Consider the following 12,700-nt stretch of genomic DNA (forward strand, 5'->3'; position numbering starts at 1 on the left):
TTGAACCCAGGGGTTCAAGACAAACCTGGGCAACACAGGGAGACCCCATGTCTACCAAAAATTTAAAAAATTAGCCAGGCTTGGTGTGCGCCTATAGTCCCAGCTACTCAGGAGGCTGAGGCGGGAGGATGGCTTGAGCCTGGGAAATCAAGGCTGCAGTTAGCCGTGATCATTGCCACCACATTCCAGCCTGGATGACAGAGCAAGATGCTATCTCTAAACAAAACAAAACAAAACAATAACAAAGAAAAAGAAAACAGCCAAGAATATTTTCCCATAAACATGCAGGTACTTACACATATAATTTGCAGTCAAAGATGTCATGAAATATATTACCACTACTACTGTCTCTCCTTACTCCATGCACAAAATACCACCACATCAATAAGAAGTTTAAATAACAAAAAAAAAAATAAGATTTATGAAAGCACACAAAATAAAATAATAGAATAGAAGTATACAGACAAGTACTTTTTTTAAAAAAATACTTGTGTTTAAAGTTGGATATTTCAAAATCCAGGCAGTTTCATTTCAGATTTTCAATAATTATACAGATATTTTCAAAACAAATTTAGGTATTGGTCAAATCTTAGCTCATTTCAATGGTAAAGAATTAAGTGAATTTTGGGCACATCTAGGTAAATAAAAAAATGTTATTCATCAAGATCACTAACATAGCAGCAAGTTTAGTGGTTTTTCTCTAAAGAGAAATATTTCCATTGTTTTTCCCAATTCCAAAATTATGTGTGTGTATATATAATATCAATCATCTCAATTCACTGGTGTTCCCTGATTTGAATTTCATACAGAAATATAGACTCTATTACTAATAATTCCAAATAAGAATAAAACATAATAATGATTACTCAGGATGCAGCTGAGAGGCTGTGGAATAACATCTGTACTATTTCTCAATGTAGGCATGCCATATTTAAATAACAAAAAGATATTTTTCTGTGTATTTTGTAAAAAGAATTGATAATAATGAGGTTTTGCATTCACTATAAATAATGCACTCCATCTAAAGTTTTTATTTTCTCATAGTTAACCAAGCTCACTGCCTGCAAATTAGTATTAGCATAAAGGGAACAGTATTTCAGTTCTCATCGAAGGAAATCCACAGGCTTTTGTGCATGAGCTATTTGGGTTCACAAAGATGAAGGAAGGGATTTTAGAAGGTTTAGCTATCCAGGTAGGTATTAAGAAGAAGAAGAAAAAAAAAAAAAAAAAAAAAAAAAAAAAACAGATATCCCAGCTTTTAAACCTTTGGACTAGGGTTAACAGTGTTTTTGAGAAAAAAGAGTTGCTTTATTTCACCAAAACCTTGAGGTGCCTGGGTGAGACAAAGAGTCCTGAGAGAGGCGTTGTGAGATGAAACAGGGTGAGAGACATCCCTAAGTTTGTTCTATCTCTGTGTAGATGCCACAAAGTGACTTTCAAGTGTCTTGAAGGCACACACAAAAGACTGTGCATTTACCATTTTCAAAGCCTAAAAGATAAAGTTCATCCTTTTCATTGTCACAGTAAGTTGTTCTATGTAACCAGAAGAGTGGCTGTGATTTTCAGTCAAAAGAGGTAAAGGAGCATCTCAGCAAATGGCAGAGGACAGGATATAACAATACAATGTGTCTCAGAGTTAGACTACAGACCACCTGCATTATTATCATGCCATGCTTGTTTTATTAAATCTCAGTCCAGACTGACTACACCAGAAGAATCTGGGGTCCATTAATCTGCCCTTTAACCTTGCTCTCTGGGTGATTCTTTTGCACACTGAAGTTTGAGAACTACTAACACAGATCCTTCTATTCCTAGCTTTCCATTTCCTAAGAACAGAACATCAGCCAACATCAGTTTTAGACCCACTCCTAGACATTTTTTATTGGGCAAAATCTAACCAACAAATCTTTGCTTGATAACATTTAGAAGGGTAATTTTAGTACATGCCTGCCTGGACTAATAGTTGAGAAGGAAGCATCGAGGACAGAAAGCTATAAAACTAACTCACATTAATGTGTCAAGGTCTAGGACTGATGCACAAACTAATCCTTTCTTTTTTTTTTTTTTTAAGCAGGGTCTCACTCTGTCACCAGGCTAGAGTGCAGTGGCACCATCTCAGCTCATCACAACCTCTGCCTCCTGGATTCAAGCAATTCTTCTGCATCAGCCTCCCGAGTAGCTGGCATTACAGGCATGTGCCATGCCCAGCTCATTTTTGTATTTTTAGTAGAGATGGGGTTTTACCATATTAGCCAGGCTGGTCTCAAACTTCTGACTTCATGATCTCCTTGCCTAAGCCTCCCAAAGTACTGGGATTACAGGCGTGAGCCACCACACCCAGCCAACTAACACTTTCTTAGAACACCTGTAGTTGAACTCCAGAAGCTAATTGTGAGATACTCCACCATCCCCAACAAGTACTGTACAGAACTGACGAAGAACAGGCATCCTTAGAGATCACAACAGTCCACTGACCTATAAAGTTTGTCTTCACTTGATATATACAGCCATGCTGTGTGTATTCTTAACCACTATTATTTATTTATTTATTTATTTATTTTTTATTGCACTTTAGGTTCTGGGGCACATGTGCAAAACATGCAAGATTGTTGCATAGGTACATACATGGCAATGTGGTTTGCTGCCTCCATCCCCCCATCACCTATATCTGGCATTTCTCCTCCTTATCCCTCCCTAATTTCCCTCCCAGCTCCCGCTGTCCCTCCCCTATCCCCCAAACAACAGACCCCAGTGTGCGATGCTCCCCTCCTGGTGTCCATGAGTTCTCATTGTTCAACACCCACCTATGAGTGAGAACATATGGTGTTTGCTTTTCTGTTCTTGTGTCAGTTTGCTGAGAATTATGGTTTCCAGATTCATCCATGTCCCTAAAAAGGACACAAATTTATCATTTTTAATGACTGCATAGTATTCCATGGTGTACATGTGCCACATTTTCCCTGTCCAGTCTATCATTGATGGGCATTTTGGTTGGTTCCAGGTCTTTGCTATTGTAAACAGTGCCACTATGAACATAAGTGTTCATATATCTTTATAATAGAATGATTTATAATCCTTTGGATATATACCTAGTAATGGGATTGCTGGGTCAAATGGAATTTCTATTTCTAGGTCCTTGAGGAATCGCCACAGTGTCTTCCACAATGGTTGAACTAATTTACATTCCCACCAACAATGTAAAAGTGTTCTGATTTCTCCACATCCTCTCCAGCATCTGTTGTCTCCAGATTTTTTAATGATCGTCATTCTAACTGGTGTGAAATGGTATCTCAATGTGGTTTTGATTTGCATTTCTCTAATGACCAGTAATGATCAGGTTTTTAAAAATCTTTTTCTTGGATACATAAATGTCTTCTTTTTAAAAGCACCTGTTCATGTTCTTCACCCAATTTTGAATAGGTTTGTTTGTTTGTTTCTTGTAAATCTGTTTCAGTTCTTTGTAGATTCTGGATAAAGCCCTTTGTCAGATGGGTAGAGTGTAAAAAAATTTTCCCATTCTGTTAGTTGCTGGTTCATTCTAATGATTGTTTCTTTTGCTGTACAGAAGATCTGGAATTTAATTAGATCCCATTTGTATATTTTGGCTCTTGTTGCAAATGCTTTTGGTGTTTTAGTCGTGAAGTTCTTGCCGATGCCTTGGTATCTGATTCTCTTTGTAGCAATTGTGAATGGCAGTTTGTTCTTAATTTGGTTCTCTTTAAGTCTGTTATTTGTGTATAGGAATGCTTGTGATGTCTGCACATTGATTTTGTATCCTGAGACTTTGCTGAAGTTGCTTATCAGTTTCAGGAGATTTTGGGCTGAGACAATGGGGTCTTCTAAATATACAATCATGTCATCTGCGAATAGAGACAATTTGACTTCCTTCCTCTCCCAATTGAATACCCTTTCTTTCTTTTTCTCGCCTGATTGCTCTGGCTAGAACTTCCAATACTATATTGAATAGGAGTGGTAAGAGAAGGCATCCTTGTCTAGTGCCAGATTTCAAAGGGAATGCTTCCAGTTTTTGCCCATTCAGTATGATACTGGCTGTGGGTTTGTCATAAATAGCTTTTATTATTTTGAGATATGTTCCCTCCATACCTAGTTTATTGAGAGTTTTTAGCATAAAGGGCTGCTGAATTTTTGTCAAAGGCCTCTGTGCATCTATTGAGATAATCATATGGTTTTTGTCTTTGGTTCTGTTTATGTGGTGGATTACATTTATAGACTTGTGTATGTTGAATTAGCCTTGCGTCCCAGGATAAAGCCTACTTGCTTATGATGGGTAAGCTTTTTGATGTGCTGTTGCAATCAGTTTTCCAGTATTTTATTGAAGATTTTCGCATCTATGTTCATCATGGATATTAACCTAAAGTTTTCTTTTTTTGTTGCATCTCTGCTGGGTTTTGGTATCAGGATGATGTTAGTCTCATAAAATGTTCCGGGAAGGATTGCCTCTTTTTGTATTGTTTGGAATAGTTTCAGAAGGAACAGTACCAACTCCTCTTTATATGTCTGGTAGAATTTGGCTGTGAACCCATCTGGACCTGGGCTTTTATTGGTGGGTAGGCTATTAATTGCTGCCTCAACTGCAGCCATTGTTATCAGTCTATTCAGGGTTTCAACTTCTTCCTGGTTTAGGCTTGGCAGGGTGAAAGTGTCCAGGAATTTATTCATTTCTTCCAGGCTTACTGGTTTGTGTGCATAGAGTTTGTAGTAATCTCTGATGGTAGTTTGTATTTCTGTGGAATCGGTGGTGACATCCCCTTTATCATTTTTTATTGCATCTATTTGATTATTCTTTTTTCTTTTTTATTAATCTGGCTAGTGGTCTGTCTATTTTGTTGATCTTTTCAAAAAGTCAGGTCCCTGGATTCATTGATTGGAGGGTTTTTTGTGTCTCTGTCTCCTTCAGTTCTGCTCTGATCTTAGTTATTTCTTGTCCTCTGCTAGGTTTTGAGTTTTTTTTTTTTATCTTGCTCTTCTAGCTCTTTCAGTTTTGATGAAATGGTGTCAGTTTTACATCTCTCCTTGCTCATCATGTAGGCATTTACTGCTATAAATTTTCCTCTAGACACTGCTTTAAATGTGTCCCAGAGATTCTTGTATGTTGTATTTTCATTCTCATTGGTTTTGAAGAACATCTTTATATCTACCTTCATTTCATTGTCTATCCAGTCAACATTCAAGGGCCAGTTCAGTTTCCATGAAGTTGTGAGTTAGTTTCTTAATCCTGAGTTCTAATTTGATTGCGCTGTGGTCTGAGAAACTGTTTGTTATGATTTCTGTTCTTTTGCATTTGCTGAGGAGTGATTTACTTCCAATTACATGATCAATTCTAGAGTAGGTGTGATGTGGTGCAGAGAAGAATATAGAATATATATTCTGTGGATTTGGGGTGGGGAGTTCTGTATATGTCTATTAGATTTACTTGGTCCAGTTCTGAGTTCAAGTCCTGAATATCCTTGTTAATTTTCTGTCTCAGTGATCTGTCTAATATTGACAGTGGAGTGTTAAAGTCTCCCACTAGTATTGTGTGGGAGTCTAAATCTCTTTGTAGGCCATTAAGGACTTGCTTTATATATCTGGGTGCTCCTGTATTGGGTGCATATATATTTAGGATCATTAGCTCTTCTTGTTGCATTGATCCTTTTACCATTATGTAATACCCTTCTTTGTCTCTTTTGATCTTGTTGGTTTAAAGTCTATTTTATCAGAAACTAGGATTACAACTCCTGCGGTTTTTTTTCGGTTTTTTTTTTTTTTTTTTTTTTTTTTTTTTTTTTGTCTCCATTTGCTTGGTAAGTCTTCCTCCATCCCTTTATTTTGAGCTTATGTGTGTCCTTGCAAGTGAGATGGGTTTCCTGGATACAGCACACCAACGGGTTTTGACATTTTATCCAATTTGCCAGTGTATGTCTTTTGACTGGGGCATTTAGTCCATTTATATTTAAGGTTAATATTGTTACGTGTGAATTTGATCCTGCCTTTTTGATGCTAGCTGGTTGTTTTGCCCATTAGTTGATGCAGTTTCTCCATTGTGTCGATGCTTTTTACTATTTGGTATGTTTTTGAAGTGGGTGGTACTGGTTGTTCCTTTCCATATTTAGTGCTGCTTTCAGGAGCTCTTGTAAAGCAGGCCTGGCAGTGACAAAATCAGCAGTTTTATTTTTTATAAAGGATTTTATTTCTCCTTTGCTTATGAAGCTTAGTTTGGCTGGATATGAAATTCTGGGTTGAAAGTTCTTTTCTTTAAGGATGTTGAATATTGGTCCTCACTCTCTTTTGGCTTGAGTCTCTTCTGGCCCCCACTCTCTTGTGGCGAGAGATCTGCTGTGAGTCTGATTGGCTTCCCTTTGTGGGTAACCTGATCTTTTTCTCTGTCTGCCCTTAGCATTTTTCATTTCAACTCTGGTGAATCTGGTGATTATGTGCCTTGGGGTTGCTCTTCTTGAGGAATACTCTGTGGCGTTCTCTGTATTTCCTGGACTTGAATATTGGCCTGCCTTGCTAGGTTGGGGAAGTTCTCCTGGATAATATCCTGAAGAGTGTTTTCCAGCTTGGATTCATTTTCTCTGTCACATTCAGGTACACCTATCAAATGTAGATTAGGTCTTTCCACATAATCCCATATTTCTTGGAGGCTTTGTTCATTTCTTTTCACTTTTTTTCTCTCATCTTGCCTTCTCATTTTATTTCATTGAGTTGATCTTCAATCTCTGATATCCTTTCTTCTGCTTATTCAATTCAGCTATTGAAACTTGTGTATGCACTGCAAAGTTCTCATGTTGTTTTTCAGCTCCATTAAGTCATTTATATTATTCTCTAAGCTGTTTATTCTCTTTAGTATTTCATCAAACCTTTTTTCAAGGCTCTTAGTTTCTTTGCATTGGGTTAGAACATGTTCTTTTAGCTCAGAGAAATTTGTTATTACGCACGTTCTGAAGCCTGTCTGTCAATTCATCAGACTCATTCTCCATCCCGCCTTGTTCCTTTGCTGGTGATGAATTGTGATTCCTTGGAGGAGAGGCATTCTGGTATTGGGTGTTTTCATCCTTTTTGCACTGGTTTCTTCCTATCTTAGTCGCTTTATTTACCTATGGTCTTTGTAGTTGGTGACTTTCAGATGGGGTCTCTGAGTGGGTGTTCTTTTTGTTGATGATGAAGTTAATTCTTTCTGTTTCTTCATTTTCCTTTTAACAGTCAGGCCCCTCTGCTCTAGGAATACAGGACGACCACTCCAGACCCTGCTTGCCTGGGGATCACCTGTGGCAGCTGCAGAACAGTAAGGGTTGCTGCCAGTTTCTTCTTCTGTTATCTTCGTCCCAGAAGGATACCCTCCAGATGTCAACCTGAGCTCTCCTTTAGGAGGTGACTCTTTGGATATACAGGGATCGGGGAGCTGCCTGAGGAGACAGTCTGTCCCTTATAGGAGCTCAAGTGCTGAGTTGTGAGCTCCATTGATATGTTCAGAGCTGCTTGGCAGGTCAGGCACATTTAAGTCTGCTGCAGGGGAACTCATAACTGCCCTTTTACCCTGGGGCTCTATCCTGGGAAGGTGGGAGTTTATTTATAAGTTCCTGACATGTTGCTGCCTTTTTTCAGAGCTGCCCTGCCCAGCAAGGAGGTAGCCTAGTCACAGTCTGCCAGCAGAGGCATTGCTGAGCTGCTGTGGGCTCTGCACAGCTGCTGTGTGAACTTCCTTGCATTTTTATTTATAGAGGTATAGTTAGAGCTGCCTCAGTAATGGCAGATTGCTTGTGTCATGGCAGACTGCCTCCGCAGTGGCAGATAGCCTCGGTAATGGTAGACACCCTTCTCTCAACAGAGCTGGACCATCCTGGGACCAGCTGCCCTTGCTGCCAGAACATTTCAGATTGCTGGTCTTTTTAGGGGTGGCAGCTGCTGAACCAGCTCACCTGGCTTCCTGTTTCAGCTCCCCTTTTTTCAGTTGAACGGGTGGCTCTGTCTCCCAGGTGTTCCAGATACCAGTTGAAATGGCTACCCAAATTTGTGTGAGTTTTTAAGCAGAGACCTGCTTTGCTAGCTAAAACAGCCATGCTGGGAACTCGTAGCACTTTTTAGCCTGGAAATCTTCTGGTCTGTGGGCAGTAATAACTCATTTGGAAATGCGGTATTCACTCACACTCTGTGTTGTTCTCACTGAAAAGTGCACTCCAGAGCTGTTTCTATTTCTCCATCTTTGATACCAGCCCATTTATTTATAAGTAATGAAGGTCTTCTTATTTAAGTGGCAAGATGTTGGGATTAATGTTTTCATACTTGGGTTCCCAAAAGGGTGAGAGTCACCCCAGGACCTCATCTGCCTTGGAGACATTAGAGGCAGGGGCTCACATTATTATTAGAGGAGGATGGGAAGGCAATGATTTTCTACCCTTCTAGGAATTCCTAAAAATCATATTAAAAGGAGGAATGAAAGAGTGGGCAGTAAGAATGCCAACAGCCTATATACGATCTTGTGGATTCCAGACCACTGATCTGAGCCCCAGCTGGAGGGATCTACTGCAGGTGCCAATACTGTTACATCATGATTTCCTGACTTTGCTTCTCCTTGATAACTAGGTACTTGCCAATCAGTCACTAGGCTAACTTCACTACCAGTGTTTTGTAAAGTTCCATACGACAGAAATTATCTTGAATTAGGATGCATAAACTCATTTTTATAAAGGAAAGGGAGAATACTAGGCTGAAGAAAATCTGCTTTCATGCTTCAACAAGGAGTGGGAAACCTTTCGATTTTCAGGACAAAAAGCAGAGATTTCATGACCAGAAACGCATTTAGGTTACAGATGAGACAACCATTACATAGATACTAACCCCTTTCCCCTTTGTTCATCAAATATTGAAAATTACTGAAAAATACTGCTTTCAGCCAGGCAATTTCAAATACCTTTGTTCATTTGAAACTTTTCTTTTTAAAATCTATTTTTTTATGGAAAAACAAAATCAGTATGTTTGTCAGTTGACTTCTTCCTGCATCTTCCTGCAAAGTGTCTCAGAAGTAAAACACAGTATCGGGGTAATCTGAAATTTTTGGATTACTGAAAGAGATGCATAGAATCATAGAATTTTCTACTAGAAGATATTATTTAATCTGATTTTCCTAAGTCACAGAATAAAAATCACCACATCTGTAATGGAAACAAAAACATTTTTGACTTATATTAAAAACAAAAAAAACTTCTAAGAAAAACATTAATAAAGCAGCTCCCCATAACCAGGTCACTTAATTTATTTGCTGTATTGGAACAGAAATGATCTCTTTCTTTTTTCTTTTAATTAATTTGGCCCATTTCCGCATTTCCCTGAACTTCTCTCTAAGCAAGCAGGATACCACTGAGGCTGCTGGAAGCCAGGCTGGGCAAAAGAATTTGAATGGATAGGCTGGCCTGAGGTTTTCTGGGGCTGAGCAGAGAAAAATAAGCTTGACTCTCAGGTGACGGTTAACTCAAGGAAGTGAGGCAGATGCCCAAGTATCAAATCCACAGGAGCAATTACAGGACAAAATCTGGATTCAATGGGAAAGTTCAGCAAAGGATAACATGCATAAAGCAGAAAGCAACAGGGTGGGTGGAGCTAGGAATATTCCACTGATGCTAAATGTAATTTTGGGGGTTTTATTTTTATTTTTATTTTTAAAATAAAACAATCCTAGGAGCTGGGCCAAATCAGGCAGTAGATCTAATTTCAGAATAAATATTTCCTAGAAAGCTACTTAGTTAAAAAGATAAGTCAAACTATACCTAAAATAATTATTTCTCAAAGCATGTCAAAAAACCTCTTGCCTGAAACAGGTGAACAACCCTAATCCAAAAATCCAAAATCCGAAATGTTCCAAAATCCAAAACTTTCTGAGTGCCAACATGAGATAGTGACACCTTTGCTTTATGATGGCTCAAAGTATAAACTTTGTTTCATGCATAAAATTATTTAAAATAGTGTATAAATCACCTCCAGCCTATGTGTATAAGGTATATATGAAACAATGATTTTCATGTTTAGACTTGGGTTTCATCCCCAAGATATCTCATTAAGTATATGCAAATATTTCAAAATCCCCCTAAAAAAATCCGAAGTCTGAAACATCTCTGGTTCCAAGCATTTTAGGTAAGGGATATACAACATCTATCACCTTAGCTAAGTGTGCTTGTTAACAGATAGATTCTTGAGTCCCTCCCAGACCTACTGTATTCTAATTATCAGGACACAGGAAACAGCATTTGAGCAAGCATCTCTTGATCTTTATGCATTGTAAAGTTTTAAAACTAGTTATGGAATAAGCAAAGACAACACAGTGAAGGAAAACTACCCTGAAGAGTTTTCTTCTCTGTGCTAGATCATTCTGTGACTACTCCATGGGACGAAGGCCACCTTTTGCCAGCATGACCCTTAGAACAATACCCTTTTCTGTTGCTGAAAATATTTCCATCTGTTGCAAAGTCAACTGACTCTGTTGGGAAAGAACAAAAATGCAATACTATGACTTCATCTTAGAAAACTAAAAATTAGAGGTTCAAGTCTACTTGTCATTGCTGTGGAGTTCCCAGGTGTTGCACCTGAGGGTTGTTTAAGCCCTTAATCCTAATGGCAGGTATGAAGTGCTGCCATAACAGCCAAAAATCTAGAACTGTGATATACAGTCAATCTTCTTTTGACATCAAGTAGGATGTTTGATTAAACACCTGGTCTTGGGTAGAAACACTTAAATGGCAACAATTTTCATTTGGGAAGAAAACTCTAGGACACCTAATGGGGAACACAAGGGCTTGAATATAAGCTTAGAATACCAGTCAAGGAGGACTGCATGGGTTTAGATGTGAGCTGTATCTGGGTCACATCTGGAGGGTAGGTAGATTTTTACATTATGCATGCACAGAAATATCCTGGTACAAACTACAGTAGCTTTGCTTGCAGAGCCCTTGCCCAATCAAGAGAGTAAATGCTCCGTGTGTGTGTAATCAGTGGGAACATGCTGCTTTATCAGATTGCAGAGCAAAGTTACCAGGGAAAAGGAAGGGGAAATTCGTCTGCTAAGGTGGGTTGTTGGGTTTGCTCTCAGGGTCCTGCTCATATTTCACTTTCTCCCTCACCACTCGTATCAATGGGGAACCAAATGGGAGGAACCATTACTCATTCTACCACCAGAATGTTCCAAGAAAAGCACACACAGGACCTACTGTGTCCTGCTGGCTGTGAACCTTCTCCTCTAGGCTTCCTAATGATTATGGAAATTCATTTTGGCTAAAAAACTGTAAGATCAGCAGCATCTCTATGGATCTAAATTACTTATAAAACGTATGGGCAATAACCTAAGGAAATTCACAAACAAATGAAATACTGTAACAGTGATTTTCCTGAGTGCAAGAATTCCTTTAAAATTCAATCACTGATTGTAGAAACGATGATTGGACAGCTGTGACACTATCATTACAAATACAATTTAGTGTTGTTAGTATTTATAAGATAAACAGCAAGGCATGTTCAAAGGCTTTACCCAAGTGCCTACTTGAAAAACTAGCCAACACAAAGCATTTCTATTGAATAAGTATTCAATTTGGTTGTTCAGCTGAACAGAGCAGAGGCAAAGCAAATATTAGAGAAAGACATGCCTGCTTAAAGGAAAAACATTTCTTTCATTTGTTATTGCTTCCGTCTTCCTTCTTTTAACCCCTCAAATGAGCATTTTAAACACCAAGAAACAGAGAAGTCTGCCAACAGCTGGTGTATGTCTGAAGGCACAAAGTGAAAAAAAATCCAAATGAGAAGTGAACTTTCTCAGACTATCTCTTGCTTCTCTTGTTAACAAAATAATGCTGCTGCCATCATGCATTGTGTCACACATAATGAGGCCCTAATCGTTAGTAATGCCAGATCTTAGAAATTGTGGTAGGACAGGAGAGGTACTGGAATATAAAAAGGGTCTCTCCTTGGAGGAAAATTCTGCACTGCTGGAGGGTTTGTAGGAGTGGAAAAGAACAGCAAGTGGGGCTGTGTCAACATATCCTACTCTGACCCTGATCTTAAACCTTGACACATTCCAGTAACAATGGATTAATGACTCTCTTAAAAATAAGTAATTGAGTGATATTGACGTCAAGCCCTAGTTATGATAAGAAAGAAGCATTTTCAACAAATGCAAATACTTTGTAACTCATTTGGAGGCAAAAATTGACCTCAACTGATGGGAGACTATTTATAGTTTCAGTGTGAATATTCATATGCTTTGCTGCAGAATTAGAAATGCTTTTGATTATGCAGTGCTGACCCAGACTCAGCTGGAGATGCTATTATGTAACACTGGGTATGTTTTGTGGGCTATATTTCTCTTCTAAAATTACAAACATTTTAAATTCTCAAACATTTCTGACCCAAATGGCTTCTGATCAGAGTTTTTGGGCCTAGATTGGATTTCAATTCCAATATTACATGGAAGTGACATAACCGTGTGCAAAGCAGACACTGTCCTGTCCTCATGGAGTGTTTATTCTAGAGAGGACTGATAGAAGTTATAGCTAACTTTATCTTTTTAATTAATAGACTTTATTTTTCAGAGCCGCTTGAGGCTAACAGAAAAATTGAGCAGGGAGTACAGACAGTGTGCCTACAATCCTTCTTCTCCACACACACTTTCCCCTGTTCTTAACATCTTGCATTCCTGAGCTATACTTGTTACAAC

General features: G+C 38.6%; 1 protein-coding gene across 12 annotated transcripts in view; it reads right to left on the minus strand.

Moving 5' to 3' along the window:
- The window catches only part of CNTN4 (contactin 4), a 979,069-nt gene that overhangs the window by 341,049 nt on the left and 625,320 nt on the right, over positions 1-12,700 (minus strand). For 2 of the 12 annotated variants that reach the window (XM_074404875.1, XM_074404874.1), the window contains exon 1: positions 2,805-3,119. The exons of the other annotated variants lie outside the window; for them this stretch is intronic. In XM_074404875.1, coding sequence (XP_074260976.1) covers positions 2,805-3,036 — 232 coding nt within the window. In that variant the 5' untranslated portion in view covers positions 3,037-3,119. Of the gene's footprint in view, positions 1-2,804; positions 3,120-12,700 lie in introns of those variants that run through there. 12 annotated transcript variants of the gene reach the window in all.

This window comes from Saimiri boliviensis, chromosome 8, assembly GCF_048565385.1.
Source record: "Saimiri boliviensis isolate mSaiBol1 chromosome 8, mSaiBol1.pri, whole genome shotgun sequence".
Lineage (NCBI taxonomy): Eukaryota > Metazoa > Chordata > Mammalia > Primates > Cebidae > Saimiri > Saimiri boliviensis.